Genomic DNA, 24,926 nt, shown 5'->3' on the forward strand with positions numbered 1-24,926 from the left:
TCAACCAACGCCTTCAAAAAATTTTGAAAAATCTATGGAAAGCATAGAAGCATATATCCAAAGCGACAAGTAAAAAGGACTACAAAGAGGTTGTGTGACACATGTAGATATTGCTCCATTGATAGCAGCTGTGCACGTAAGTATCACCACGTGGTGTGCTCTAAGGTGTAAGGTTATGTGCACATTCTCGTATAGGCCAACACCAGGTTTGACTTTCCAATGCAAAGCTTACATTTGTCAAATTGACAAGTAAAACTTTGGTGCATTGATATGTTACTTCTACCAGCTAGTGGTGGCAATGACTCGTCTCTTTCCATTTCCGGTAATAATTGGTTATCAGGTCTGTAGATAGTCATCTTCTGGTCAACGTCAAGCCCCCACATGCGCAACATAACCCAAATTAAACAATTAGTAGTGCCACATTGACTGTTATCATCTGAAGCATGCGTTGACCTAAATCGTGTTGATGTGACATATCAAAGCAGGTAATTGCAGATAAACATGCTAACAGTATAATGCAACTTCATTGCCGATTTTGACATGGAGAAACTTAAACAAAAGGGATGCAGTATAGTGTATAGAATCATCTCTCTTTTGTTTATTACTTAACTGTAAAAACTACTTAATCATCAGTAAGTTTTTTTTTTTGCTTTGGAAAGAAAACCGAAACATATGAAGTCTATATGCTAGTGAATCTTGCAGAAAAAAGCTTTCCAATATCGGAATATTATGCACAAGGAACATTAGGAATAATTTTATCTCTTTTCTGCAACTATGTATGGATCCTACACAACTAGTAGACAAAGGAATGGCTGCCAGTTGTTGCTTGGAGAGAAGCAACACTTTGTTGTCTGGATCAAGCAGCTAGTAAACCCTGATTGGGATTCCAGTCTTGGGCTCCACTGTGGACCCCCTCCCCTAACCTAGCTAGGAATTTGAGCTCAAATGTACTATTCCTAGAGACTAAGATAGCCACTGGCTTGTCTCACGTCGATCGGCACTTTAGGCGCATGCAGGCACTTTCAAATGCAGATGGGATTGGTTCTCAATAGCTACAGCAGAAAACGACGCCTGATCTCATTCGTGTAAAACACGTCCGCTAGGGAATACGAACGAGGAATAATATGGGTAGCAAAAGTTAAACAAGGGAATATGGATTTTCATCCGCTAGGACAACCACGCAAACCTCATATTTCTTAAAGAGTAAGGATACGCACCAATGGATGGGTACTATGACCTAAATAGCGCAGCATGTATGTGTGCCACGTTAATGCTTCTTTTTACGGTTTTGTACTTTTCCTCGAGGAAATAAAATGGCTTAAAATTGCGAGGATCGTATATACCTTGTGCGCGTATATATGGATATCTCTTTCCCAAGTTGATGGAATTTGGCAACCTTTAATTTGGATGCTATCAAGGGAACAACCTTACGTGGCACATTTTGATGGCCAGTCCGCCTTTTCTAAGAACAGTTACGTGGAAACATCATCCTGTTCTCTATTAATTAATACAAATCCGGCAATCTCTGCCAGGTCCACAATTTTAAAAAAAAATGTGGGAACGTCATCACTTGCGTATCAAAAATCATCAGTCTGTCCTACATTTTGACCCTCTTTTTCCCCCCTGTTAGGAGTAACATTTGATGATCTCAAAAGCCATCATTAGTAATAACCTGCACGTATGTTCTACCACTCATGCATGGTCAAGAAGTCTCGTTTGTATCGTCCCCCCCTCTCTCTCTCTCTGTAAGGATCATCTATCTTTATGTGGCCATAGTGCTTTCAACTCTCACCTGCCACGGGTTAGGTGAGTGAATCGTTACTTCTTTTTTCACTTTGATTCTGTAGGGACTAGGGTGAACCAGATCATGAGTTTTAGGATCGGATGACCTCACTACAACTTGTCGTACCAAAAGACAAACCAAACATCCTGGAAAATTTCTGCACACGTGTTAGCTCCTCGCCACATTTGCTGACACATGACATCCATTTTACTTAGACTGTAACTGTCCCTCTGATTTCGAATAAGACATTTACACGGTATCTGATATAGCATTTTTGACTAATGCCTTCCTAATAGGAGCATCTGTGTTACTGAAGAATTTCTCTCTCACTCTCCCCTCAGTGTCTTTGCATTGTGCTCCTCCCCTTATCTTTTTTCCATTGTGCTAATGCGCATCCATGGACAATCCTTTTCTTTTAATCTTCTTTTTGATTTGAAAAAAAACAATAGGATGGACAGGAACAATGACATTCATTATTCATATTAGAAAGAGAGAATATACCTCTTTTAGTAAAAGCAGAGCTCTATCAGAAACCAATGGTGCTTATGGGAACTAGTTCTTTTATTCTTATTTTTTAAAAATTATTAAGTGTCCCTGGGACTATTCATTTGCCGCGCTAACCTTTATTCTTCGATAAGTTGTTCTTGTCGATGGTGAAGTTATGGTCAGGGTTAGGTGAAATTGTGACACCGGTTGCAGATTGAGGATGGGTTGCGAGCTGCGACGATGGCGCAGAGGAGGAGGAGGATGGGGCGTAAATATAATGGCCAAGGTGTGATAACAGTTGGTTGAGATTCCTAGATGGGCCGACGTGATTGGCAACCGTAATGACCTTAACACTTTGTGACCATTCATCTAATGAATTTGGTAAAGTACTTATGAAGGAGATTAACATGTATTTGGCAAGTATCTTGCAGCTGTTGATTTTTACTCGCTGTAACAACTAATTCGTTGAGCTCGAGCTTTGAGTCCAACCCAAGTATATGTTTTCTAGCTGGACCAACTGCAGAGCTCAAGGGAGTACTCCATAACATATGCCATGCATCACAAGCTACAACTTTGAATCACTTTATGCCAATTTATTTTAATTAAATTGCAAAAATAGTTTTCCCTGCTTTTAGCTGGTGGTTGAATTACAGCAAAGCTACGATTGATTAGCACATCCATCACTGAAATCGTTTTAGCGCCGTCTGCTTAAAAGCGAGGTAATCGTAGCATACAAGCTGTTAATATGATATTGTTTCTGATCAACTTTTGTTGGGATAGAACTTTCTTTTGTGCCATACAGTGTTCAAAAATGTCTATTATTCAAAATCACGAGGAAAAGGTTGAAGTGATATGCTTGTATTCTCGCCTAGAGAATTTTAGGAGAGAATCCTACAAAATGGAAGAATAATCTAGACAATAATTTTTACACTTGTCTATACTCCCTTTGGTATTAGTATCGATTGTGCTTCATAGGAAGATCAGTTTACATTGGTAACTTGTAATAAACGACCAATTACCACCAACTATGGCAGACTTCTTTACCTTCCTCTCTAGATGGATAGATGCTCCAGATCTTGCAGCAGATTGTCATCAGCATAGTGGGAGGTATACATTCGATAATCTACACTTATGTCAATGTCTTCTTTTTTACAAGTTCAAGTCAGAGACACACACCATATGCATCATGCATGTTCAAACAAACTCATGTGGATGCGCACTAGCACAAGTTCAAACACGGTTGGAATCTACACTCATCTAGTGTGGGCACACACACGCTCTACCAACATGTGCACTCAAATATTGTGGGCACAAGCTCTCTACCTACATGTGAGGAAAGGTGAGCACCAATACCAAGTTTGTGTCTCGAACCCAGGTGGAGAGGATCCATCGATCCATAAAGCTAGGATGCCAACTCATGTCAATGAAATTCATTGATGCATATAGGACTTTGCCTCCATAGAAGAAGTCTCATTCCTTGAAGGGTGTCTGAGATGGATTATTGGTACTTTTTTGGGGACCATTATTGGTACACTTTTTCTTGATTACCGTCGATGTCTAACATGTGTAAGCATGGCCGCCCCTTGTAGCTGAGTTGGTACAAGGTAACATGGTGCTTGCAAACCGGATATGGATGAAATATAAATCATACACTGATGATAAATGTAGCAGTCGTGGCCCCAGTGATGAAAATTTCGGCTGAAATTTCGTGAATTTCACAAATTTTCATTCTTTTCAGTGGCGACCGAAATCATTGTTCACCCAAAATTTCAGTACTGTTCACCCAAAGGCCACTTTTTAAATCCGAATTTCAGCTAAAATTTCACGAATCTCAGTGATTTCGATGAAGACCGAAAAAAGAGCAAAAATAGAATTGAGAACCCTGGTGGCTCTAATATATCTAGAGGAAGCAAAGGAAAGCACTGAAGTATCTAAACTTGTGGAAATCAATTAATACCAATCCACTGCTCAATCGCTGCTACTGCTAGACTGAAAAAAAATTGTGTTTGAATCTCGCAATTAGATTGATTTTGTTCTTGAAACCTCACCGATAGCTCTGGCTTTTTACTTTGAGAATTTTTTGAGAATTTTAGTAGCCTCAAAATATGTCGAGTAGTTTTTTTCCCGTGAAAAGGAGTAATTAACCGCTGTCTTATCTATGGTACTTCTTACTCCCTCGCTTTTGAAATAAGCGTACTTTTAGCATTCAAACTTTGTATCAGCTAGATGGGACCCATCTAATTAAACCAACACCCACACTAAAAAAATACCGTGAAGTGAAGAGAAGTGCCTGGCGCCAATCAAGCAGATAATTAGAGCATCTCCAGCGGTCTCCTTTTCCCCAATCCAACTATCGTACTGGGAGAGTTGATAATAAAATAGTGCTATAGCAGTCCCCCTTTAACTCTCCCTTTTCCCAATAATTACTAGGACAACCCAATAATGCACCCCAACTCTCCCTAAATAAAGGAGGAGTTGTGACTCTCCCAATACGATAGTTGGATTAGGATGAGATTTTTGGGAGACTGGAAAAGGAACTCTCCTAATAACGGCTAAAGTGATATTAGGATATCCCTATTACCTAGTTATTAGGAAATATTTATTGGGAGACGGCTGGAGATGCTCTTTAACTCTCCTCTCCTTTTATGATTCCACTACATACCCATTTATTTAGGATTTAGAGAACTGAACAAATAACACGGCTTTCAACCACAACTGCAAGTAATAAAGTAATAAATAAGGGGCCACAATATCATTTCTTAAGACTAGTGATCATCTAAAATTGCTAGAGGCGCGCTTATATCGGGACCGAGTGAGTATCTAGCTAGGAAGCTTAAAAAAAAGATGCATTATAATCTAAATAAACAAAATCGAAAACATACGATGGAGAGAAAAACACAAGTGAAGAAATGGCACCGTCAGCGATGTAGTATAAGATTCTGACAGCGAATGAAGGAAGTGGTAGGCATGAATTCTATTCACCTCTTTTTCTATAAAGTCGGATACTGTTCTGCTGCCATTTTCGAGCGAGGGAAAGGAGTTGGCTGTCGCTACTTGATAATCACCCCCCGGTATGTCAACTAACTATCTTATAGATATCTTGGTTCAATGGTACGTACCTTGTCCCTCTCGTCGGTATGTCGATTCATTTTCGTAGTTCAGTGACATGGGAAAGACATCCGTGTCCTGCGACGGCCGTCCACAACTCGTTCCCCATGCAGTCCCAGTTTATCCGCATACGCACTCCCGGATACGACGTGGGTGCGTGGCTGCACGTACGTGTCGCGGTGCACGTGTCAACACGCAGACGTGTTGTAAGTACCTCGTGCCCCCAAAAAAGAAAAAGAAAAGAAAGGCATAAAACCTTTTGATTTCATAGGCTTCTCGTGAAAAAACGTGGGTAAAAGAAGTGATCCGTGTGGGGCAGTAGTAGTAGTAGTGTTCCCAAACTCATCGACCGGCCCCGTACCTCCCGTTTGGCCAAGTGCCCTTATCGTCCCCGGCCCTCTTTCTTCCCGTTTCCAGGAGCCTGCCCTTATCTTCTACGACCCCTACGGATAAACGGGCAGCAAAGCGATTAGGATTAATCACCCCCAACCGCATGCCGTAATCGCCCTGGCCTTCATGTTATTGTTATCCTCTAATCTAATCCCCCCTCCATAATCAGTGGCCCCAACCCAACCAGGATTCTCCCCGGGAAACGGTTATATATACCGGCCGGCGCCCACCAGCCAACCCCGCAGCGAAGAGCACCGAGCAGCTAGCCTCCCCAGTCGATTACATTGAGATACCCCACCGTTCCTCCTCACAGATCCTCGCCGGCGAGGGAGAAGAAGAGAGGAGGAGGAGAAGATGGTGGGACTCCTGCCGGTGACCAATGCCGCGGCGGAGACCGACGTGCTCCTCGACGCCTGGGACTTCAAGGGCCGCCCCGCCCCACGCGCCTCCACCGGACGCTGGGGCGCCGCCGCCATGATCCTAGGTACGCCGCCGCGCATCTAGATGCCATCGAGTTTTTTTTTTCTTCTCTTTTTTTCTTTTATTTCCCGTTCGGTTCCGCCGCCGCCTCCGCCTGTCGCGTCAGCGCCGGCCGCGGCCACCGCGCCACGCTGGCAGCAGGCAGATCCGCGGCCCTGATTGGCCGGCCGGCCATTGCCGCCGCCGCTGACTGGATGCTGACCCCCATGGATGATGGTGTTGCAGTGGCGGAGCTGAACGAGCGGCTGACGACGCTGGGCATCGCGGTGAACCTGGTGACGTACCTGACGGCGACGATGCACCTGGGCAACGCGGAGTCGGCCAACGTCGTCACCAACTTCATGGGCACCTCCTTCATGCTCTGCCTCCTCGGCGGCTTCGTCGCCGACTCCTTCCTCGGCCGCTACCTCACCATCGCCATCTTCACCGCCGTCCAGGCGTCGGTCAGTCATCTTAGTCTTCACTCTCCTCCCTCCCATCTTCGTCTCCCAAAAGCTCGGGATTCCCTTTATATTCTTTTTCTCCCTCACCATTGGATCCCACTGCTCATCAACTCCTACCCCAATTTAGGATCAGTTTGGTAGGACTCTAGCTCCGATTTCTCTTGCGGCTCTAACTGAAGCCCTACCAAATAATTTGGTAAAAAATAGGATTACGTGAAAAAACCATAGAAAAAAAATTAGCTCCTCGGAGGAGCTGAGACCCTACCAAAACTAGCCTAAGGTGATCGACGGTTCATGTCGGTTGCTGGATGGACAAAAATATCTAGCTGTGTTCCCAATCCTGCTGCCACGGTAAAATCCAAATAAAAATTGGAGCTTTCGATCGAGAATATGCTCTTATTCTTGTGATGACAAGAACGGGCACCAGAAGAAGACTATTCAATTGCAATCATCATCATGGTCGTCATCTCCCTCACTCAGCTCTCCCCCTGGGACAGTTCCAAACAATTTCTATCTGCACACGCATGATCAATTAGTGCTAGTATAATCCAGATAAGATAAGATTATATCACAGCGCAATACAAATACAGGTTTACTAATTACCGGGGTAAAAATTTAATTTTGGCAGTCAGTCGATGCCCTCAAGATTTGTTTTTTTTTTCTGACAGTGATTCTTGGTTTCACAGGGGGTGACGATCCTGACGATCTCGACGGCGGCGCCGGGGCTCCGCCCGGCGACGTGCCCGTCCAACGACGCGTCGTGCTCGCGCGCGACGGGGCCGCAGCTGGGCGTCCTCTACATAGCCCTCTACCTGACGGCGCTAGGCACGGGGGGTCTCAAGTCCAGCGTCTCCGGCTTCGGCTCCGACCAGTTCGACGAGACGGACCGCGGCGAGAAGAACCAGATGATGCGCTTCTTCAACTGGTTCTTCTTCTTCATCTCGCTCGGCTCGCTGCTCGCCGTCACCGTCCTCGTCTACGTCCAGGACAACCTCGGCAGGCCCTGGGGCTACGGCGCCTGCGCCGCCTCCATCGCCGCCGGGCTCGTCATCTTCCTCGCCGGGACGAGGAGGTACCGGTTCAAGAAGCTGGCGGGGAGCCCGCTCACGCAAATCGCCGCCGTCGTCGTCGCCGCCTGGCGCAAGCGCCACCTCGAGCTCCCCGCCGACCCCGACATGCTCTACGACATCGACGTCGGCAAGGTCGCCGCCGCCGAGGAGGGGTCCACCAAGAAGAGCAAGCGCAAGGAGAAACTCCCCCACACCGACCAGTTCCGGTAAGCTGACCTGGCTTTGCCTACCACCTCATTACTACTGCTTACCAAACAAACATTTTTCACTGTTCCCTTTCCATCACATGAGCATGCTTTGCTTGATTGCTTGCTTAATACTTACCTTTCTTATTAGTTACTATAAATGCGTTAATCTCTATGCTAATACTAGTGGATTAGTACTAGTGACCAATGTTTTAAGTGAGGGCATCAGTCAATGAGTCAAACTAGGATGGACTCAAGCCAGATAGGGTTAGTCGCCTGACCATGGTTGTTGACCTCAGTTTTAAGTTTTAACCAGGGTCAGAGAGAGACAGCCAGACAAGAAGAGAATTTGCCAGCTAGGGTTCCTCCAATAGTCCAAACCTAATGCAAGTAGTAGATGCATGGATGGATGGATTGTGCAATCGAATGCACTGTTTGTCCCCTCCATCGTTTTTCTCCCAACTTGCATACTCACATGGTGTACCACGGATGAATTCAAGACAAATTCATAGTATAGGTCACTAGAGCTGGCAATTGTCCCTGCTAAAGTCCACACATCTTGTAGGGGCCCTAGGGGGGACGGCTTGTTCGTTCTGGCCGCCTTCTCTTCCGAGCATTTACAACCGTCCTTCCCGAGTCGGCCAAAACCCTTCGGCGATGAGTCACTGACAAATGGTCTTTTATCGTCTCGAGAGGTCAACCGCCATTGGAACTAACCTCCTCTTGCCCTGTCACCCATCCGCCGTACACGTCTTGCGTCCGTATATGCATAGCACCCCGCTTACTCTTTAGCATAGTCTTAGCGAACATCTTATGTTATGTTATGTCTCCGTGTAACGTATGATCTTTAGAGAAAGAGGATAAGAACCGGAGAGGCAACAAATGGCGAGTTTTGGCAGCATCCAATCCAATAATTGCCCTATTCTAATGCCTGGGAGGTGGGGGGTCACGGACTGTGCTCCCTTGCCCCTGTCCCCCGGCCATCCTTGGTGTCCTCCTCTGCCCGGTGCTCTGCACTGCAAGTCTTCCAACCGCATCCAGCACTACCTGATAAACACTGCACAAGGATTCAGAGCAGCATATCTGCACAAAAATACAGAGCAGCATTTATATATATACAGATAATAAATATCTAGATAGAACACCTGCTGAAATTCAGAGATGCAGAATACAATATAGTCCTAGTAGTACAGAACGGGAGGATGTGGAGAAACAGGGGTGAGGTCGGCAGGCGAGGCCAAAGGAGTTTCATCTTGCGTGTTGTCTAGTAGCAGTCTCAGCTTTGGCCTCGCTGTGAGCTTTGAGACTCTTGTGAGAAAGCTGTCCCTCACCTACCTGCCACTTTCTGAAGACTAGACTTGCTGCACCACTGATCTCTCAGTTTTTGGAATTCAGACTTTCCCAGATAAAGATGCATTAAAAATGTGCTGGTACAAAGTGTGCATTCTTGCAGTTGAATATTAAGCTAACAATAGGGCTGCAACATCAAACCTCCAATGGGATGTGGATAGGATTGTGTTTGTAGCAGAATGGGATCTTGAAGTGGGGTGAGAATCTGCATTCAGGCCTTTTAGTCTACAGGTGTCATCTCCCCTCCGGCATGTATTGGCATTAGTTCTGAAGAAGCTTCAACCTTTACCCATCTGGTTTCCATTGTACCCCTATATTGTCGTTTCCGTAGAAAAACGAGGTTTCTTGTTGGTGATTTGATCATGACATGAGTAGGGGATGACCAAGTTACAGCAAAAGGTAACCTACTTACTGTAGAAAATTCCAGTCTCAGCGCTGTCACCTTTGTTTTTCACCTGGAAGTCAAGGTCTAGTTGAATGAACCTTAAGGTCTGTCCATTTTCCTACATACATAGCCAGATAGCCTACTAGAAGTCTTGAGACTTTTGTCGTAAAATCACATCAAGAAAATGGGACAGATTTTCGAAGCGTTCGGACAGCTGCAGCTGCTGCAGCCGCCAGCGTTCAGGCTACTGTAGCTGCTGCTGCATGCCGGTGCTGTTCCATTGTCCTGCTTGCGCTGCAAATCAAAACAGCCGAGCGGCTTGCTTGCTGGCTGCTGCAACTGCAGCCAGCCGGAAGTAGCGCAGTCGAGCAAGTTGTTCATATCGAAATCAAATTGGGATTTAGGCAGCTTGGGTGATATTACATACACAGCATAATGTTCTAGATAAAATTACTTTCAACAACTTCACAGCACTTACCCAAGACTAATAAAAAGAAAATATTTGGTAAACACCAGTGAGTGACCACTGACAAATACACTTGTGCACCAAAATCATATTCCTTCATATGAACTCCAGAGTGGTCCATGACACTAGAAAGCTAAATTGAATCCCCAAAAGAAAACTATATTCCCTCAATTATACGCTCACTGTTTCTGAACACGACTGAGACGTGTGCACGCCGAAAGGCCGTCAAAAGCCATAGGGAAGCTCTTGCATGATTGTTGTCCTGTCCTTGGAGCTGGAAAAGCTGTGGAGATCACTGGAGGGATCATCTATCTCATGGACCAAACGCAAAGATAAAGCAGCCTGCAGGCATGTGATCTTGCCGTGTGGTCGCCATCCCATCCGTGGCCTCTTCGTTGCCATGCCATTTGCCTGATCGCCGGTGAGGGTGATGGCCGGGGGATCTCGTGGAGGCCATCAATCCTCCCTATTTTACCCAGCCTTATTTGTCACTTTTGATGGCCATTAACCCTCTTTAGTTATCTTATCGACAAGGTATCGCATCGCATCGCTGAGCCTGACCTCAAATTGTTGTTTAGTCTCTTCAGAGGTTGTCGCCGATGATATGCTAGCCGTTGTCTCAGCTCTATCTGGGGATGACTTCACCTGCTGCAGTATCATTGCATATTTGCATTTGCGTGAACAGGTGTTTCTTTCCAGGTTCTGATTGGGTCTCAGCAGTTGAGCATGTGGGATTGGGGAAGAATATTGCCACCCCTGACGCCCTGAACTTGCTTACCTTGTTTAATCCCAGCGTGTTTCATGGCATGACCCTGACAGACAGCCTGATATAGATCACCTGTTTAAAAGATAAAACCCTGAAAGACTTATTAGGTGTCGATGATGATTCTCGGACTGATTATTGAGATGGCGATTGCGTCTCTCTTTTTTTTTGTTTAAGAAATTGTACGTAGATGCCCTTGCTTGACGCATCGTAGGCCGGCCACCTGCTTAGCCGAATTGTTTAGGTGCTTGATTGGGTTCGTGTCTCCATCTCGTGCAGAATCTTGCGCCTGTGACCACTGCTTTAGCTTGTGCACGGTCTCTTTGGTTGCTTATGAAAGTTGAAAAAAACTTTGCATGCTCTCTGTTTCCGCTAAAGCGATCCGCGCGCTGACAGCAACTTGAATAACTAATTTCAGGAAACATTTGAAGAAATAACTTTAAGCAACTTATTCTCTTACTGCTTTGTTGGGGGAAAAAATCTGATAACTTTATTGTATTTCTTACTCTGAATTTTTACCAAGAACTAATCAAGATGCCTTTCAAAGTTCATTAGCTTAATTATAATTCTGTGCTAATTAAAATGATAAAATTGGAAATTATTAGACTGATTCTTCCTGCATGTAAACTTTTTCAAATCTGACAGTGTTTTGTTTCCCGCGCTGTTGTCGCTGCAGGTTCCTTGACCACGCGGCGATCAACGAGGACCCGGCGGCGGAGCCGAGCAAGTGGCGCCTGGCGACGCGGACGGACGTGGAGGAGGTGAAGACGGTGGTGCGGATGCTCCCCATCTGGGCGACGACCATCATGTTCTGGACGGTGTACGCGCAGATGACCACCTTCTCGGTGTCCCAGGCGACCACCATGGACCGCCGCATCGGCCCGTCCTTCCAGATCCCGGCGGGCTCCCTCACCGTCTTCTTCGTCGGCTCCATCCTCCTCACCGTCCCCATCTACGACCGCATCGTGGTGCCCGTGGCGCGCCGCCTCAACGGCAACCCGCACGGGCTCACCCCGCTGCAGCGCATCGGCGTGGGGCTCGTGCTCTCCGTCATCGCCATGGCCGGCGCCGCGGCCACCGAGATCCGCCGCCTCCGCGTGGCCCGCGACGCCGCGGTCCCCGCCGGCGGCGTCGTGCCCATGTCCGTGTTCTGGCTCATCCCGCAGTTCTTCCTCGTCGGCGCCGGCGAGGCCTTCACCTACATCGGCCAGCTCGACTTCTTCCTCCGCGAGTGCCCCAAGGGGATGAAGACCATGAGCACGGGCCTCTTCCTCAGCACCCTCTCGCTGGGGTTCTTCGTCAGCTCGGCGCTCGTCACCTGCGTGCACAAGGTGACCGGCGACCGCCACGCCTGGATCGCCGACGACCTCAACAAGGGCAGGCTCGACAACTTCTACTGGCTGCTCGCCGTCATCTGCCTCGTCAACCTGCTCGTCTACCTCGTCGCCGCCAGGTGGTACAAGTACAAGGCCGGCCGCCCCGGCGCCGACGGCAGCATCAACGCCGACGAGCCCATGCTCCACTGATCGACGGGGACGCGACGGGGCCCACATATATCCGGGCCGTCCGTCGGCCGCCGATCCAACGGCGCCGATTGCTCCGACGTGTGTTGCGCTAAGAGGTGGTCGTGTCATTCGGCCATGTATACCTACATGCACGTGTGTATCTATTAAGTACAAAGTACGCAGCAGCCAGCGAGTGGCGCTACGCGTACGGCGTATAGTATAAAGTAATAATTTTTTTCTTAGGATGGGGGGGGGGGGGTGATTGTAAAACCGCAAGGTGGTGGGGACTGGGTGTCAGTGGCTCAGTGTTGCTGCATTTTGCAAGGGGGGAGGGAGGGGGTGACTGGTGAGTGTGTCGCGGTGGAAAGAAAGAAAGAAAAAAAACCTCCACTGCATTGTTTAAAATCATGCAAAAGAGAGGGTGAAAAAAAATGAAGGATGTGTGGTTTTTCGTTGATTGGCCTACAAAATTTGAAATGCTATTGCGATGACAAGTTTTCTTGTGCCTAAATTTTCAATGCCTAGTGTCAAAAAACTCTCTCTTAGTGTCGAACTATCTCGGCACTGCCTAATAAATTGAAACGGGTAAACTAAACCTAACTTAGGTAGAGGACTTAAGTTAATTTGACTCTTGGATCAGATGGTGGCTCCTAGCTCTGAGAGAGCTTTAGGAGCTAACATAGTAGAGCATCGGATTTTTCCCCCCTATTTTTTCATAGCTTAACTAAGAAGACATACCCAACAATACCTAGTGACTCCTTTATTTGCAATGTCGTAGATAGAAAAACTGAGAAAGTTCATCAGTCCAGCAAAACAAGAAACACAAACGCAGAAGAAACAAAGTTTTATGGTTTTACAGTGAATAATACCTACCGCAACTGTAAAAATATTTGGCGAAAAATACGAGGTTACCATATATAGGCCCTACTTGAGAGAAAAAGTTCAATCAACACGCCCGTTGCAACTAAACAAAATACTTGCCACTACTGCTTAAGCTTGGTTGCCCAAGATAGGTGTAGCGAAATTGCAAGCTTGACAAGTCACAAAAATTTTCTACCGCGGGGGTTAATTATTTGTAACCTCACGCAGATATAAAAACTAAGAAGGTTCATCAGTCGAGCAGGAGTTCCAATAACATAGAAAAGCAGAGGAACTCACGTTCACCCCCGGCCCTTTCTCCAAGTTTCGCAGAAAACAGCACAAATTTCATGTAAATTTCACACAAAAGTTTTCAGGTGCCATCGCTTACCGTACTATTTTAGGAACAATTCTCATATGGTAACTTCGTGGATGCTCCTACGCATCTCGGCGAGCGGTTGGCGATCCGACGGGCCACGTCGCGTCTCTCCAGGGACCGGCTCGATCCGACGGCGCGGAACCAGCCACCGAACCGGCGCGTTCCGTACGGGCCCAAGCGTATATCAACAGCACATCGCAGGTCACGGGACGTAGCAGCGAACAACGAAGCCTTTTGTTTCTGTTCTCTACATGCGTGAAGGATGGAGGAGGAGGCCAGCGGCGACGCGTCCGGGAGCGGCGGCCAGGCGGCGCAGCAGGACAGCGTGCAGAGCGTCTCCGGCGTGACGGAGGCGGGCACCAGCGGCAATGCGGCGGCGGCGGCTGGGGAGAAGGCGCGGCGGCACGGCGGCGAGGACGACGGGCCGCTGACGGTGGTGGAGAAAGCGGTGGACGACGACGGCGACGTCGACTGGGAGGTGACCACGGCTGCCGGCCGCGACGATGCGGTGGCTTCCTCGCCGGTGAGGCGCACGGCGGCGAGGCTCGGGTGGCTGCTGCTAGGGTTTCTCGCCGGCGCTGCCGTGGCCGCCGCGGTGCTCTTCATGATGCGTCACGAGTCCCAGGTGACGTGCACGGTGGTCCCAACCTGAAGATGTACGACGTGTACCTTCAGGTGTGCTAACCTTGTTGATTGCTTAGTGGCAATTAAACACCAAAACATGTATGATGTTGTGATCAAATTCGAAACTGTTTTACTAGATGCCTTTTTGCATGCTCAGTGATTTTACTTTGTGGGTCAGATGCATCCTTGTGTGAATTTGCTGCGCTTGAAACTAGAACATGCAAACATTTGTCAAATTCATCAGACTGGCAACAGGTTGACAATTGTCAATGGGTAGGAAACACCCCAGTAAAATGTGAGATCATCAGAAAGAATAAAGGTTATGGTAAACGTGACAAGAGTCGCAGCAGTTAGGCTTAAAAGCAAGTCTACCAAATCCAAAAAAAAAATCTCAGAGAAAGTATGAACCACCATAATGTACACAAATCAAAGCTTCTAGGAGGGGGGCTGCTGTTGTTACACGTTAGAACAGGCGCTCCGTTTAGGAGCGAAAACACAAGGGGCGGTATGCATATACCGCGTGTAGGTATTCTCTCATGGGAGTATAGCTCTGCTTACTGCTGGAGACTGCTGCACCCTACTATGTCCTCTTGAGGATGTAGCCGACGACGATGCCCAGCAGGCCCACGACGAGCAAGAAGGTGATGGAGAAACCGCCGCTGTTCTTGCTGCTCTCTTTCCGTAGAAGCTCCTGATTCAGAAACAGAATTTTACGAGTATGAGAAGACCAGATGATTAAGTTACCACACAAAATATGGTTAGTTATATTTCTTGTCTTTATGGCAGGGAATTTCTTGTTATCAGTGTAGTATTTTCTACGAATGCGAAACAAGTCATTCATTCAGATAACAGTAGATGTGTAGTTGCATGAATATTGGATCAGAGATATATTCCCTCCATAGCAGGGCCTTCCAAATTTTTATAGTCATCGCATGTTATTAAAGCACAAAATAATTAACCGACCAGAATAACAGATCACACACGGCTCAACACAGACCACTATAACTCACTGGATCTGCTTGATAAAATTATAAAATTCCCCCTCAAACGCAAATGGGCAATAGTAAGTCCCAGAGTTCTAAGAGTGCAGATCTTAGTTTCTTGAATCAAAATTGAGTAAATATCTAACAGGAGCATTCAGCTCAGCTTGCACAAAAAACTGGTGATATTGGCAATGTTCAGTTTTTAGGAACAAGAAAGATTTCACTTCAATAGTTTTCGATGTTTTTTCTTGTATGACATTGATGATTAGAGAAGCAAATGAAAACTATGCGATGGTAGCTGCAATGGACAATGCCACCTCAAGTAATCTTCGTCATGTAAGTGGAAACACAATAATGACAAGCTTAAAAAATTGTCACAAACTGCAATACTAATTCAGGACCACACATGTCTGGAGAACTTACCAGCTCTTGCCGTAACTTCTGGTTTTGCTGAATAGCAGACATCTTCTCCTCAGTTAACTTGGAGATCACAGAAGTTGCCTAGCAATCACGAACCAGAGTGAATTCGTCAAACCACAAATTTTCACAAAGTATGTTACAACTTAGAAACAAACTAACAGACAAATTAGGTACTGTATTTTCGCTTCTGCTGTCAGGAATCAAGAGACTAGACATGAAGAAGCAAAGACTGTTGAGATCAGACACGTTACATCTTCCGACTTGTTACTAATAAGATGAAGCAAATCATGTCAAAGAGCAACGATCATACACAGCAAGATGGTTCATGTGAATAAGGAATCATGAAGGTGTCGGGTTTTGAAAACTAGCATAGGATGCATTGCATAGCCTACCTACCGTTAGACTAGAGCTATTTAGTTCCTGACTTCCTAAAAGTACAGAGTTCAGTGATAATGATGCTTATTATTTTCAACTATTCAAATTGGATACAAGAAAATCTCAGAAAACCATAAATTCGTTTTGGTTAGAAAATGTGATATAAATTTCATCTAATACTGCATTATTTAAGACCAAATCGCACGAGCAGCGGTGCAGGTAGTGTTTATGGTCCTAGATCTAAACATCAGAACAAGATCTAGTGGCCATGGCCACCTAATGAAACAAATAGGTTTCTTATAGTATCAGTGATATTGATGTTCATCAGGCATAATTCATAATCATTTGCAATTTGCAAGACAATATATGCCTCCAAATTTCAAAGGATCATCAACTACAGAGATTCATCATGGATGTGTAGATCAGTTCTGTAGATGACTTCATCTCCAATCTTTCTTTCTAATTAAATCATGAATTGTATGTATTAACTGGTTACTGGTTAGTCAGGGCAAGACTAAGAAGAGCATATCATATAACGTAAATACTATTGATGTGCAATTAACCAGATGATCTTGCAAGTTGCAAGCTTTTTAATTTAATAGCAGTGATTGTCAACACTGTTTTAAAGGCGACAAGGCAACCTTGGAAATCTTTGCACGCCTTATCGCCTAGGCGAAAAGGCGGACCGGTTTCCCAAGGCGAGCTGGGTCCGCCTGGACACCTAGGCGACGCCTTTAAAACACTGATTGTCAAATAAAGAGGCAACCATAAAGGTCAGGGAAAAGCTACCTCAGAGGACTTCTCCTTGGTTGTGTCAGCGGGTGATCTAGATACCTAAAATTTGCAAACTGATTAGAAATAGCAATTCACTAAACCATCAAATGAAAACCCTCAAAAGGCTGACAAAAAATCTGGATTAAACAAAAAATTGAGATAGATCAGTGTCTTACAGATTGTGACATCGCGGAATGATTGATTCCATTTTCGTGTGCAAATGAATGAGCAGAACTCCCTAGTTCAGAGTCTTCAGGGATTGGACTGGGCGTAGTTGTTGGCACATAGACCACACGCAGCTTGAATTCATCGACAACTTTCCCTGGCTCCTTATTGAACTGTTGTCATGAAAGCACATAGACATAAGACAACACGAGCAAGAAATGTATGCATGCAGCAACCTGGTGGAAATAAAACCAACCAAGAGTGCTAGAGTGCTTACCATTGCCGCATTAATGTCTTGTGCTGTTACTCCATTCTCAGCTGCAACACTTTGAACTAGGAACTTATCCTTGCACTGCATGTCTGGAGGAGGCTCCTTCTGCGCTTGCATTGTCACTAACAAGTAACAATGAACAAAATGTTAAGTACACACATACAAGTATAAATTTGAGTTAAGGTAAGCGGACCTCCTAGTACGAGGCTATTGTTTCATGATGCTATGGATTGGGAGCTACCTGTAACATCACAAGTCGACCCTGGTGATACAACACCGATATTAGGGCGCACACAGTACTGCTTTGGGTTGGTTGTTTTGACCTGCAAGTCATAGATGAGAAGTAAGTTTTACATTCTAATAGGGCAACCTATATGAGCGATCAAACAGTGACATTTGACAATAAATTACCTTGAATGCTACATAATGGTCAGTCTTATTGGTGAGTTGCATGGAGCATGAGCTCTGCTTCATTATTTCAACTGCATGTACAGGAAAGTTCAGGCACATCAAGAGTGGAATACATACTACCAGTTTAATCAGCAAAAATTCAATAGAAAGACACATCAAGAAGAATAAATACTAGCAGTGTAATCAGCAAAATATTCAATAGAAAGACCTAAGATGAACAGACTGAACAGACAAAACCACAGCTCCAGCAAGTGCTAAATTAACACATTGTGACGCAGTTCAAGCTCATAAGCAAGAACACACACATTTTCTTTACCGAAACGAACAACCACCAGATTGTTCAATCCAAAGCACTGAAAGCAGTGCCAAGATATGCAGGCAAATTTCATTTGACGCGACTGCATGAAAACAAACAGAACACGCCGATACGGTTACAAAGCAAGCCTTTTTGCAAGATCCCAAGCTCCCCGGAGCCAAAAGGCCCAAAACGATGGCTCACATACACAATGCGCATTGGAAGCGTGATTCAGGAAACGAACAAAATCTAACCCACTCAAACCCCAGTAGAGGAACAGATCGGTACACTAATAACCCCCAACCGCATGAGGAGCCTACTTGAAAGAAGACACTCTCCTCTTCTTCACAATTCTAAGCCCGAAGGCCACTCGACCAATCAAGCCGATCAGAACCAAAAGCCCATCCACGAAGCATCATGGAGCTCGTTTCCGTCCCCAGGATCCCAGCTTTCAACAAGATCCATAAGAAACAAACAGTCGCAGCAACTTCCCGACATGATCCAGACGACTCGATCTGGAGGCGAGATCTAGGAGGACTTACAGGGGAATGCGAGCTCGGAGGGCTGGATCTCGAGGAAACTCCCGCTCCCGCCGCTCATGGCTGCCTCCTTGCTTGCTCCCTGATCCAAGGATCCCTCCTCCTCTCCAAGGAACCGACCGAGCAAATCAAGAACTCGGCCACGAATCCGACCCTAAAAATGCTTTCTTTGGCTTCCCACGGAATCAAATGGGAGAAAGCCAAGAGTAATTCGGCGGCCGCTGATCGAGGGGAACGAGGGGAAACGAAATCCCCAAGAAATGAGCGAAAAGATGGGAGATTTCGGCCGCCCTCTCCTGTTTCGCTGCAGTCCGGGGCATAAAAAGGTTGCACGAGAAATGCGTTTAGAAATGGGATCGTGCTCCCTGGATGAACTGGCCTGCAAATGACGGTTGTAACCTCGGTTGGTGGCAGCAGTCTGGGTGATGGTGAGTGTGCGAAGGGGAGGGTATAGATGTCAATGCGGCTGAGCTGGGCGAATCCGTGACGTGGTGGTTTTATGGCGTGCGCAGATGGCTGCCCAATGTGCAGGTACAGGTAGGAACAGGCATTTGCTTCACTGTGCTGCCTTCAATTGCATATGCATCATCATTTCATTTTGCTGTCTCGTTTCCAACCAATAGCAAATCACCTGATGCACGACTAGGTTCTTCTTTTTTTTTATAGCTTCTACCTTGAGCTATTAAATCTAGATGAAAATAGTGGATTATTGCAGTATGGAACTTGTTTGTTTCAACTAGCGGATTGTAACAGAATATACAAACAACAATTCGCAATTATTAAGCTAAAACAAACAAGCTCTGTAATTGAGCATTTTATCCGAATAAAGAAAATATTGTTAAAAGATTCAATAAAGTTTATATAGCTTTTAGAAGCTAAGGCTGCCGTGGTTTGGGATCCCACCACTATCTCAATGGGCATGGTGCCTCTGGTGTTTGACACGTGACCTCCGTCCCAAATTATGCGTCATTTCGATATTTTAAAGTTTATTGATTTTGTTATGCACCTATACATATTATATATCTGAACTTAGAAAAAATAAATAATCTATAATTTAGGAGTGCAGAAAAATTGGTTCGAAGGAAACCCACATAGATAGCATTCTATGATGTGAAAATGATTTGTTTGGAGCTTAATTATGCCTATATATACTAACTAATAAAAGTTAGTACTTGGTCTATTCCTTCGTACTAAAATGGTCGATGAATGGTTTGTAGGATCATTCTTCACAATACGGATAAGAAAAGCGAGCTCGGATCACTCTTTATAGTCTGAGGCTCAAAATACTCTTTAATATGACAGCCACTTTTTATGCATCGCGATTCCAAACCCTATAGACAGGAGGATAGATTCTTTCTCGGGTGAATAAAGTGTTGTTTATATTACCAATATAATACATGCTCAGAATATGTACGATAAGAACAACAACCAATTTTGTATAGAGAAGTTATAAAAAGAAAATTGTAACTTCAACGTGAATGCAAACTCGAGCAACACGCATTTAGTAAAACCCATTTAGCGGATTGCTCGAGTTCGCATTCAGGTTACTCAATTTTTAGCATTGGTGGGTACACTCGGAAGCTCCTATGTAACTTGTGGAAGCTGGTTAAGCTTCCTAACTTTAAAACCCATTAGGTCCAACTAAAAGTCTAAATATTTTATAGTATAGATTCAACATTTTTTGAAAACTAGATCAACATTTTCAAATGGTAGATTCAACATTTTCTAAAATACTTATCAACATTTTGTAAAAATATATACTACATTCAACATTTTTCACCTTCTATTTCAACATCCCAAAAGAACAGTTTCAACATTTTCCAAATCAATGATCAACATTTTCGAATTTTTATGTTTTGCTTCTTCCTCCTCATCTCCGGCGACAGCGGCGCAAGCCAGCAACACCATCGGACCGCACGCCGGTGAAGCACGTCGGCGGGCCTGCGGGCGGAGCATGGCGGTGGGACGGCACGAGCAGCGCCAGCGCTGAGGCACTAGGCGCGTGGAGCTCAGGCGACAAATGGCGCTTGGAGCCCATGCTGCACATGGCGTGTGGGAGCGGCGGTGCCCGGGCAGCAATAGTAGCTTACGCTCGACGACGGTGGCACGGTAGCGCACGGGGCCGATGGGGAGTCGGGGTAGTGCGGGCGTGCGCAGGTGCCGAGCCGGCGGTGGTGGCCAGGCATGGGGCGGAGGTGTGCACTGGAGGAAGTTAGGGTTAAGAAGGTGTGGAGATACATCCAACGGATGATATTACGGGCACGAATCTCAACCAATGGAAGCCATACAGGTTTCCCGGGTACACTCAGCCCATATCCAAATCGCAAATCACACGCACGAAAAGACAAATGGCCCAGCTGTGCAAGCCCATCTCGGCCCACCTGCGCTGCTATTAAATCGAGGAGCCCCAACTGCATCCCCAACCCCGCCGCCGCCGCCGGAGAAGCTCGAAGCTGAGCCGCTAGGGTTTATCGCCGCCGGCCAGATCACACGCCTAGGGTTTTGCCGGCACCGTTTGCGCGAGAGAGGAGAGGAGGAGAGCGAGGATGATACGGCGGACCCAGCGGACGCGGCGGGAGTACCTGTACACCAAGAGCCTCGAGGGCGCCGACCGTGTGCAGTTCGAGAAGAAGCGCCGCATCCGACAGGCGCTCGAGGAAGGCAAGCCCATCCCCACCGAGCTCCGCAACGAGGAGCACGAGCTGCGGAGGCAGATCGACCTCGAGGACCAGGAGCGTCAAGGTGCGTTGTTGTTCCCGTATCCCCCATCCCTTCCATGCCATTCCCACTCGAGCGAGTGGAATGCAGTGTTCCAGTTCGTTTGCTTGTAGGGAGATTTGTAGTCTTTTGTGTCTAGCTAGCTAATGATGCTGTTCCTCTGTTGTTTGTGGTTGGTGATTGGGTGCTGCAGTTCCGAAGAGCATCGTTGATAATGAGTACGCTACTGCCAACATCCGGGAGCCGAAGATAATGTTAACCACGTCTCGCAATCCCAGCTCGCCCCTGATTCAGTTTGTCAAGGTATGTTTTGTGTTACTGGATACAGATACTCTCTGGGACTTGAAAACTGTGCATTGCATTCAATTAATCGACCTTTTTGGTTCTATTTTTAGGAGCTGAAGGTTGTCTTTCCCAACTCACAAAGAATAAACCGTGGTGGTCAGGTATAGTAGTGTGGCATCAGCTACCAATTTGCCATGATATCTTTCTTTTGTTCATCCATGTGCTTGTCATGCATTCTTTGCAAGAAGATATTCTTGTTGTCCATGGTGTTTAGTAGTGGTTACTAGTGAACAATTGAACATATTGCGTGCAGAATTCATTCGTTGTACTGTATAGTACTGTCTAGTTTTTGTTGTCTTAGTTATTGTTCTTTGCTTCTTAGTGTGCTGTTCATTCTTTTGGCAGGTTATATCAGAAATTGTTGAGTCTTGCCGATCACATGATATTACTGATCTTATTTTGGTCCATGAGCATCGTGGTAAACCTGATGGGTTGATCGTCTCTCATCTACCACATGGTCCAACTGCTTACTTTGGATTACTCAATGTGGTAAGTGTGCTTATCCTTTTTAGAGTTGTATGTTGAGCTGGTGTGGTGGTGCTAGTGGCTAGTGCAAGGTGCACAAATGAGTGACACACTTGGTTGTATCCTGAAGCTTTGTTTTTGTGTGCAGGTGACTCGGCATGACATTAAGGACAGGAAGGCAATGGGTAAAATGTCAGAAGCTTACCCCCATTTAGTACTGGACAACTTCTCAACCAAGGTATATACATTGTTTCATGTTAACAGTTATTATTTTGCCTTTATCATGGTGAGCTCTTCACTATGTGTGCTTGAAAAGTTAAACCAGCATTTCAGAGCAAGGTAAGCGACTTAAATAGCTAGGAAGTAGGATGAAAATGCTTAAGTGGGGGGCTACGACGGTGTTTTCTGTTGCATCTTATTTATTCTTATTGGCATGGATCCATGTCCATTACGGGGCATCCATACAGGAACTGGAGGCTGCCATGATGATACTTTCCAACCTGAGAACTTTTTCATCCCCCCCCCCTGCCCCCCCCCCCCTGCCCCCCCCGTCCTCTCTCTCTCTCTCTCTGGGGATATATCGCTCTCATGCACGCGCGCACACACACACACACACTCAGTACTCAATTGTGCTAGCATTGACAGCTTCTTGTTAAGTGTTCAGTGCTAGTATGATGATGTTGTTGTTGTAGTTGATGATATTCATTTGAATAATAAGATGCTGAGCTCCTCCAGTTCCATAGTCTACTGCTATTTCGTTTTTCCCTTGGACATGTTTTGCTGCTGTTCCCAAGCAAGTTTGCTGCTTTGTTTCATTTGGCTTTGTTGCACATTGGTTAATTTAACAATAGTTTCAGTCCAATATGTTGCTGCTCAAATAATGTTGAGCGCTACAGTTTTTGGTTTCCTTACTACTTTGTGTGGCTGCAATGATGGACTTCTCGTTAACCTGAGACATACTATGAGGATAGCATCTATCCATTCAAAACTATAACTGAGCAGCATCGATATTATTCAAATATACAGCATGCAGAACATTTTTGTAACCTCCTTTTTGTTCAATATGGGCCTTGCATCCTGGCATGTGCATGCGTATGTATAGTGTTGGAGGTTTCAATGATGTCTTTCTCGTTAACCTGAGCCATGTTCTTTCCATGAAAGACACTTGAATCCATTCATAACTCAAGACTGAGACCTCCACTCTCAATAGTTTGCTCTGTTTCCCTATTGTTATTATTTGGTCTTTTTTGGTGACTACAATGTTAGTTTCAGTTTTAAATCAAACACAATTGCTTGTGAATCTCCAAACAAGGTTGCAATGATGTTTGTCTGTTAACCTGAGATTGCATGATATTCGTTCTCGTTACAATGTTGGAGGTTGCAATGATGTCTTTCTCGTTAACCTGAGACATTTATTCCATGAAAGACATTTAAATCCATAACTCAAGGCTGAGAACCTCCACTTTCGCGTTCCCCTTTTCCTTTCTTTTTTGGGTGGGGATGTGATTTGTTTTCTCCGTTCCGTTTCTTTCAGTTCAAGGTTTGACAAGATTCAATGTATAATTTGTGTAGAAGTTGGAGGTTGTGATGATGTTTTTCTCGTTAACCTGAGCTGTAGTGCTGTACTTACTATTGTGAAGATAGTCTTATTCCATTCAAACCTAATAAACTGAGCACCTCCACCTCCATTTGTTTCTTGATTTAGCTCGAAATGCTTAGCGTGATTTTATCGTTACTTTCTGCCTTCTTGGAAGCGCATGCAGAAATATCATATTTGACTCGTGAGCTTGAGTCATTCTGGATCCTGGTTCATTGCTACGCTAGGTACTACCTCTGTTCTCAAGTATATGTATGTTTAGGCGAAGATAGCTAGTTCATTTCTGAACTATATAACTTGTCCTAAATGTCATATATTTAAGAATGGAGGGAGTACTAGATTGGATGTAGGAAAAGTGGCTTGTTTTTCTGCACTTACGTCTTTCTGTTCTATGTCTAGCATTGCATGCCGTGCCTGCCTGCCATCTAACAGTTTGATAACCTGCTTTTTTTGGCAGATTGGTGAAAGGACTGCTACTATTCTGAAGCACCTCTTTCCTGTGCCAAAGCCAGATTCAAAGCGAATAATTACTTTTGCTAATAGAGATGACTACATTTCTTTCAGGTCCATATTTCACTAGTTTGATATAGAGTACTACTTAGTGGTGTGCTGTGCTTCATCAGAATGTTTTATGCACAAGACTGACAGAGCTCTTGCTATGTTATAATGCAAGGCATCATGTCTACGAGAAACCAGGTGGTCCCAAATCGATCGACCTGAAGGAGGTTGGCCCCCGATTTGAGCTGCGGCTGTACCAGGTGACAAACACATCTCCATCCAGTCATTACCAAGGCTTTCATCGGCATAATAATTTTTGCTGGTGCTAACATGTTTCTCTTGTCTGACAGATCAAACTAGGTACTGTGGAACAAGATGAAGCGCAGAGCGAGTTTGTGCTGCGGCCTTACATCAACACTGCCAAGAAGCAAAAGACGCTTGGCTCGTGAATTGAATTGAGCGTGGTTTAGTTGATAACCTGCACCGCACCTCAGTACAGCAATTTTTTGTTTTTGGCCCTTCAACCTTTACTGTAATAGTAACATCAATGCGTAGGATCATGTGTCCTGTGTTCTTCCCCCGATTTGGGCCCCCAGCGACTATAGCATCCAGTGAAGTATTCAAGATGAGTTGTTGGGTGAGATAAGTGAAATTCCCTGGAATCACTCGTAGTCGTTATTAATAGTTGGGCTTATAATCTCTGACCTTGTTTTGTTGAGCGGTTATAGCCGTTTGCCCAAGTTACGCTCTTCCGTTGCCGCCATAGCAACTACGCTTTTTTTTTTTCCTTTCGCT

The 24,926-nt window shown here is 45.5% G+C and overlaps 3 protein-coding genes across 3 annotated transcripts; 2 read left to right on the top strand and 1 right to left on the bottom strand.

Moving 5' to 3' along the window:
- Positions 1 to 5,837: 5,837 nt before the first annotated feature.
- On the top strand, positions 5,838 to 12,922 carry LOC101770740 (protein NRT1/ PTR FAMILY 6.3). Its single transcript, XM_004972754.4, has 4 exons — positions 5,838 to 6,251; positions 6,473 to 6,690; positions 7,377 to 7,966; positions 11,586 to 12,922. Exons 1-4 carry the CDS (start codon positions 6,122 to 6,124, stop codon positions 12,433 to 12,435), a joined length of 1,788 nt encoding a protein of 595 aa, XP_004972811.1. The 5' UTR covers positions 5,838 to 6,121; the 3' UTR covers positions 12,436 to 12,922.
- A 1,609-nt stretch (positions 12,923 to 14,531) lies between these two features.
- Positions 14,532 to 18,848, bottom strand: LOC101771391 (vesicle-associated protein 1-3). The gene is made up of 8 exons (XM_004972756.3): positions 18,512 to 18,848; positions 17,675 to 17,745; positions 17,505 to 17,586; positions 17,270 to 17,385; positions 17,004 to 17,165; positions 16,843 to 16,887; positions 15,682 to 15,759; positions 14,532 to 14,966 (listed from the first exon to the last, which is right to left on the bottom strand). Exons 1-8 carry the CDS (start codon positions 18,567 to 18,569, stop codon positions 14,856 to 14,858), a joined length of 723 nt encoding a protein of 240 aa, XP_004972813.1. The 5' UTR covers positions 18,570 to 18,848; the 3' UTR covers positions 14,532 to 14,855.
- Positions 18,849 to 20,921: 2,073 nt separating this feature from the next.
- Positions 20,922 to 24,833, top strand: LOC101771787 (U3 small nucleolar ribonucleoprotein protein IMP4). The gene is made up of 8 exons (XM_004972757.3): positions 20,922 to 21,250; positions 21,420 to 21,529; positions 21,622 to 21,672; positions 21,917 to 22,060; positions 22,185 to 22,274; positions 24,091 to 24,197; positions 24,307 to 24,391; positions 24,482 to 24,833. Exons 1-8 carry the CDS (start codon positions 21,055 to 21,057, stop codon positions 24,578 to 24,580), a joined length of 882 nt encoding a protein of 293 aa, XP_004972814.1. The 5' UTR covers positions 20,922 to 21,054; the 3' UTR covers positions 24,581 to 24,833.
- Positions 24,834 to 24,926: the final 93 nt, after the last annotated feature.

The sequence above is a fragment of the Setaria italica genome, chromosome VI (genome assembly GCF_000263155.2).
Source record: "Setaria italica strain Yugu1 chromosome VI, Setaria_italica_v2.0, whole genome shotgun sequence".
NCBI lineage: Eukaryota > Viridiplantae > Streptophyta > Magnoliopsida > Poales > Poaceae > Setaria > Setaria italica.

Bases quoted from the DNA above. Each gene is read 5' to 3' on its own strand.
- LOC101770740 (XM_004972754.4), top strand. From the start codon at position 6,122: ATGGTGGGACTCCTGCCGGTGACCAATGCCGCGGCGGAGACCGACGTG. The intron at 6,252-6,472 runs GTACGCCGCCGC...ATGGTGTTGCAG, and splicing joins CGCCGCCGCCATGATCCTAG to TGGCGGAGCTGAACGAGCGG. The intron at 6,691-7,376 runs GTCAGTCATCTT...TTGGTTTCACAG, and splicing joins TCACCGCCGTCCAGGCGTCG to GGGGTGACGATCCTGACGAT.
- LOC101771391 (XM_004972756.3), bottom strand. From the start codon at position 18,569: ATGAGCGGCGGGAGCGGGAGTTTCCTCGAGATCCAGCCCTCCGAGCTC. The intron at 16,888-17,003 runs GTAAGACACTGA...TGCAAATTTTAG, and splicing joins ATTCCGCGATGTCACAATCT to GTATCTAGATCACCCGCTGA. The intron at 14,967-15,681 runs GTAAGTTCTCCA...TTTCTGAATCAG, and splicing joins AGAAGTTACGGCAAGAGCTG to GAGCTTCTACGGAAAGAGAG.
- LOC101771787 (XM_004972757.3), top strand. From the start codon at position 21,055: ATGATACGGCGGACCCAGCGGACGCGGCGGGAGTACCTGTACACCAAG. The intron at 22,275-24,090 runs GTATATACATTG...TTTTTTTGGCAG, and splicing joins TGGACAACTTCTCAACCAAG to ATTGGTGAAAGGACTGCTAC. The intron at 24,392-24,481 runs GTGACAAACACA...CTTGTCTGACAG, and splicing joins TTGAGCTGCGGCTGTACCAG to ATCAAACTAGGTACTGTGGA.